The 5213-nt window shown below is 38.4% G+C and overlaps 1 protein-coding gene across 1 annotated transcript; it reads right to left on the reverse strand.

The window, feature by feature from the left end:
- Positions 1-73: 73 nt before the first annotated feature.
- slc38a11 (solute carrier family 38 member 11) lies at positions 74-5213 on the reverse strand. Its single transcript, XM_020644171.2, has 12 exons — positions 5089-5213; positions 4873-4993; positions 4148-4222; positions 3925-4059; positions 3668-3733; positions 3440-3546; positions 3278-3357; positions 3119-3189; positions 965-1126; positions 760-872; positions 411-542; positions 74-331 (listed from the first exon to the last, which is right to left on the reverse strand). Exons 1-12 carry the CDS (start codon positions 5101-5103, stop codon positions 92-94), a joined length of 1317 nt encoding a protein of 438 aa, XP_020499827.1. The 5' UTR covers positions 5104-5213; the 3' UTR covers positions 74-91.

Genomic DNA, 5213 nt, shown 5'->3' on the forward strand with positions numbered 1-5213 from the left:
GCATGTTGTAGTAACCATGTATCCCATACAATGAGTGTTGTTTCAGAAAAATATAATAAAAACAATCTGATATTTGGTGGGATGGTCTTTTTCAGACTGGTGGTGCGGTGCTAGAAAAATTGCTTTGTACACAGTAGAACATCTCCACACCGTGTGAACAGTCTTGAGGGTAGAGGCCGATCATGATCAAACCGGTGATCATGACGAAGAAGCCCATCGCTATCAAGAAGATGGGTATGACGTTTTGGCACTGTAACTTCCTGCCAGGGGAAAGCTTGAGGAAACACGCAGGTGGGATGATGAAGATCAGAGGAGTGGCACTCAGAACACCCTGGATGGCAGAAGAAAACACTGTTAAACACTCGCTTTATTAAAAAAACCTAAATGTACAATGTTATAAGTTGGCTTACATTGAGCTCCAAAACAACTCCCAGACAATCGTAAGGCAAAGACAACGACGTGCAAGCCAGAACGATAAGGGACGTTATAAGCACATGTTCCATTTTTGAAAGCTCCCTTCTGCAAATGACATTGGTTACCACCTGAAAGGAGACAAAGACAATTCAAATGCACTGCCCCCTGTAGAAGATGCTTTTTCTTTAACAGTTCTGGGAAACCACTGCAAATTGGGTGAAAGAAACCAGGCCTTCATTTTTCTTACATTTCATAAACTGTAACCCCGAGATGACCACTTTCCTTTCACATGTGTAAACATTTAACAGTTAATTCCTAGGTTGCTGTTGAGAAAGTATCCCTTACCTCTCGTGTAACAAAACACTCCAGTGGAAATGTGGCTATTATGCTGAAGCCAAAACAGAAGCGACCGAATGTCACCAGATCATCATCTCTGCAGTAGTTCTCAAAAATGTCTCCTGAAAAGTGGAAATGTGAGATAGTAAAAAACCCCATTTGAGATATTATTAAAAAGTGGAGACATAGTATAACATAGCTCTAGCGTGGATACCTTGTGTGTAACCAGTGAAGGTGATGTAGCCGGCGACTGCAAAGGCAGCGCTGAATAAAACCGCAGAGCCCACGGATGTGTGGGTGACCCGGGACCAGTTGGCTACAGTGGGCTTCTCCAGAGAACCGTAGATAAGAAAGCTGTTGTGGTGGCATATAAATGCTGCAGAGATACACAAAGGAAGAGCCATTAAAACACAAAGTCATAGCTCCATAAATTTCATAATCACAACTTGAATTTATGTCTCAGCTGTGGTTCAGTTGGTAGAGTTGTCACCTCTCAACCTGAAGGTTGAGGGTTTGATCCCCTGCTGAGCGATATGACACTTAAACCTGCATTGTTCCCTCTACTTCAGTGGTGGTGTATGAATGGATTAGTGTTGTACTTACTCTTGATGTACGTCACTTTGGATAAAAGCTTCTGCTAAGGGAATTGTAGAATTGTTGTAAAAAAATGTCTCTGTATAGTTTTTGTTTTTTTTACCTTGTATGAACCAAAATGGGTATCTCATTTTATCATAAACAGATCTTATCTTTTCGCTTTAAGACTCATTAAAACTGTTTAGGCCAGACAACACTGACTGCATTCAAGACCATGTCACATCCACATCTAAATACCTCCTAGAAGCTTTTATCTTGAAGGCGGTTGATTCATATGATTTTGCGGTCTAACTTTTTGTAAAGACCTTGGAAGACCAGAGGAGTCCTGTACTTACAGGGTGCACTGACAGACAGAGTCTCACTCAGTTCATGATTACAACAGAAGTTCTTTGACATCTTGTGCAATGATTTAGAGAAGGCTTAACAATATTGAGACAGTGTGCCAACTAGATTAATAGTCTCAGTCTCTCTGCAGTAAAGCTGGATTGCATTTCTTACGCTGGAACAGGCAATGACTGTGAATTAAATCTGGCTCTTTGATAGAATCAATCTAATGACTTTAAATCAAAGCTGCTTTTCAACGATTTTCTGCCCACACAGAGGCAGACAATATCCAAATCAAACTGACACGCATTCAGCTCTGACATTTTCTCATAATATCAACTGGAAACCAAAATCCCCGATAGTCTTCTAATTGTGTAATTTAGGTTCTTATCGGTACCTAATATTAAGTATCTAACAGTATTAAAATCAATACAAATTCAAAATATTCTAGTTTCTGAATGCCTTTCTGAAATCCTGTTTAAATCCGGTGTCATTAAGCAGATATGTTTAGGAAAATTATACACAATTGTCTTGAACCGATCATAGTAGAATTCTCATGTCAGCTAACTGGCAGTTTACACTGAGCATTAGTGAGGTCTATGCGTGTGTTATTAAAGATATTTATTTAAGGGGGTGAGTGTCAGTTATTTTCTGGTTGAGTTCAGTGTCGCTCATTCTTTCAGCAGTGAATGTTGAGCATCAAGGAGGAAGAGAGAGTTCGGTAATAACAAGAAAGTAGCTAGCATCATTCAATCGTTTAGCAATGGAAAACAGAACAAATTTGATATTTTGTTACCTAATAACCACTCAGATGACCCAAACCTACAACTTCAGCGCTGCACGTTGAGACCCTTGAAAATGGTCAAAGCTGACAATAGCTGTTTTATAACTTTCTTCTCTGACACTTTTTTTCTTTACTCAGAAATAAGCTTTAATGAAACTTTCATTATATGAGCATTTCTTTTAAATTCCAAGCCACATTTTCAGAGGCCTCAAGTGAAGTTTTGTCGGGAACATGTTTTCAACATTATTTAACGATCTGGAGTTTTTTGCCTCCAAGCAAATAGAGATCCAAAAGTCATGGGACTTGTTTTGGTCTCCACCCACTCCTCTTTAGTTTGATAGATGTTTGGCATTCATCACAAGGTCATAGGTCAGCTCTTAAAGCTGGGTCTGTGATTAAGATTAAGAATAAGTTTGGTCAGAGCTTGTTTCTTAGACAGCTTAATGCCTCATGTCTAAGTAGGCCTATCTCATTTTATATTTCTTTAGAAGCTTTTAACTCTCTTAGGAGACACATTGATTCTCTTTTCAGATATATGAGGATATTCACACATTTCTTCTATCATTTTCAATGTTTTTGCTATTCATCACTCATATGTTTTTCTTTTATCAACAAACTGCTGGAGATATTTGAGGCATCTCAATCATATAAATCAAATAAACTCACCAAAGGAAATGAGACCGACAGCCTGAATTGCGTTCCAATTTGCAAAGGACCAGGCGTTCTGTGTGGGCACGCTATAGAGAAATGTTTTTATATTCAGTCATCAAGGAGTACAGAAACATTTGATTACTGATTAGAAAACTGCAGATTGTCCATTCTTACATTTGTGGCCCAAAGGTAGCTGCTCTGATGATCGCGATGATGAGGATGGTAAGTGTCAGCAGCATTGACACGAGGGACACCTGGTGACACATAAGGGTGTTTTACACGCAGCTTCAAAATACATCAATGCAAAACGACAATCGTGTGGTAACTCAGATTTACCTTCCCAAGCTTCTCTACATTTCGATACAGTGAGAGAGGAAGCGTGAACACAATGGTTGAGAGTAGGATCACAAAGTGACGCTCTGCAAGTATGTGACCAGGACCGACTGCAAACACAAGTCAAACTCTTCATCATATGTATCATCTGATGCATTTGAATATAACAGATGCCTTTCTATTTGCTCATGTGTTTGGCAGTTATTTGAGGTAGAAACTTTAGCAGCATACCTCCAGGTATTCTCTGAAACACTTTGGTCAGCGTATCGCCGGTTGTGATATTGTAGCTTATCATGGCTGAGGAGTAAAATAGTTGTAAATACAGCGTCTGTCCTATTATGACATCGCAAGTCAGAACCTAAAATCTCAACCTAAGCCTCCAAATGAATAATGAGAATACAATTATTTGTGAGACCACACTGGTAGTAATACATGTTATTCTGTGATGTAACATTCAAATATTCAACTTTGCAGTTTGAAAAACTTACCAATGAAAGGATAAAGGAACTGCAGGGCAGATAAAATCAGAAACCCAGGAAACCCAAACGTGCTTTGCACCAGCGCTTGATAACTATTTGTCCCTGTGATGTTCCCTCCTTTAATAAGTAAGATGATTGTATAGTCTGCCATGAAATACAAACACACTATTAGACATACGTTTTCTAAATTCACATCTGCATTTTCAAAATAACAATTTCAAAATACATTCACCTGTAATGAACCCAACGAGTATCAAAAGCAGGAGACCAAGGGGGAGACCCGCCTGGTTCAGTGCATAAGGTAAACCTGGTCAGAAACATACAGTTTAAGAAAATACATTTTCTTGATTTTCAAAAATTCCCTTTTTTGAAGAACTCATGAGAATAAAGATGTAATGCAAAGTAATAACACATTTATGTTTCTTTCTGCAATAGCCCCGAGATTAAGACGCTGCAAGAAACTTTGAAATAAAATTAAAAGCTACTTATTTCTGTGAAGAACAATCAGTGCATTATAAATTTGTGTTGCAAAATAATCTGAAATTCAGCTGTGTGCTACTAAACACCGGGCAGACTTTTTCATTTGATCAAATAATAATTTAACAATCTCTTTAAAAAACAGAAATGGAAAAACACTATAATTCGTTTTTTTTATCATGTTTAAAAAAGAGCAAAAAGTGTGAGAGCTACAATCCGAGGCGTGTCATCCTGATTAGGACCCAGGACATTTATGAGGTTGAAGTTAGAAGGGTGAACAGGGACAACAGGCGCTGATCATATGATATGGAGAGTTCACGACTGAAAGCGCCTGAAACGCATGAAAGCATGTCCTTGTTTCACACTACTTTGTAGAAAACACATCCGATAACTTCACTGATTTGTCTCGGGGTGAAGAGTTTTTTAAAGAACACGTTTTTTAATAGCATGTTGGAAAAAAAAGAGGAAGTGAGTTCTTACCAATAATCCCAGACCCTATAATGGAATTAATAAAATTAAAAGACGCAGACATCATTGTGTGTCTTTGCTTTCCGGAATCTTTTCTCACAGGAATTAAAGGTGTCTCTTCCTCATCATTAAGCTGGGAAAAAAAGGAAACGAAGAAGTAGCCTTATAAAGATGTAAAACAACAAACATGTGTGTTTTCCATCACAAGAGTCGTCTTATTAGACTTACCTCATCGTGAGCCATCTTGAACACCTGCTGGTCGTTGACTTGCTTCCTTCTTGTCCACCTCTACACACTGTTTATTTCTCACATATCTGTGGAGGGACTGAATTGAATGAAGTTTTGAAAGTCTG

This window comes from Labrus bergylta, chromosome 13, assembly GCF_963930695.1.
Source record: "Labrus bergylta chromosome 13, fLabBer1.1, whole genome shotgun sequence".
In the NCBI taxonomy this organism is placed as follows: domain Eukaryota; kingdom Metazoa; phylum Chordata; class Actinopteri; order Labriformes; family Labridae; genus Labrus; species Labrus bergylta.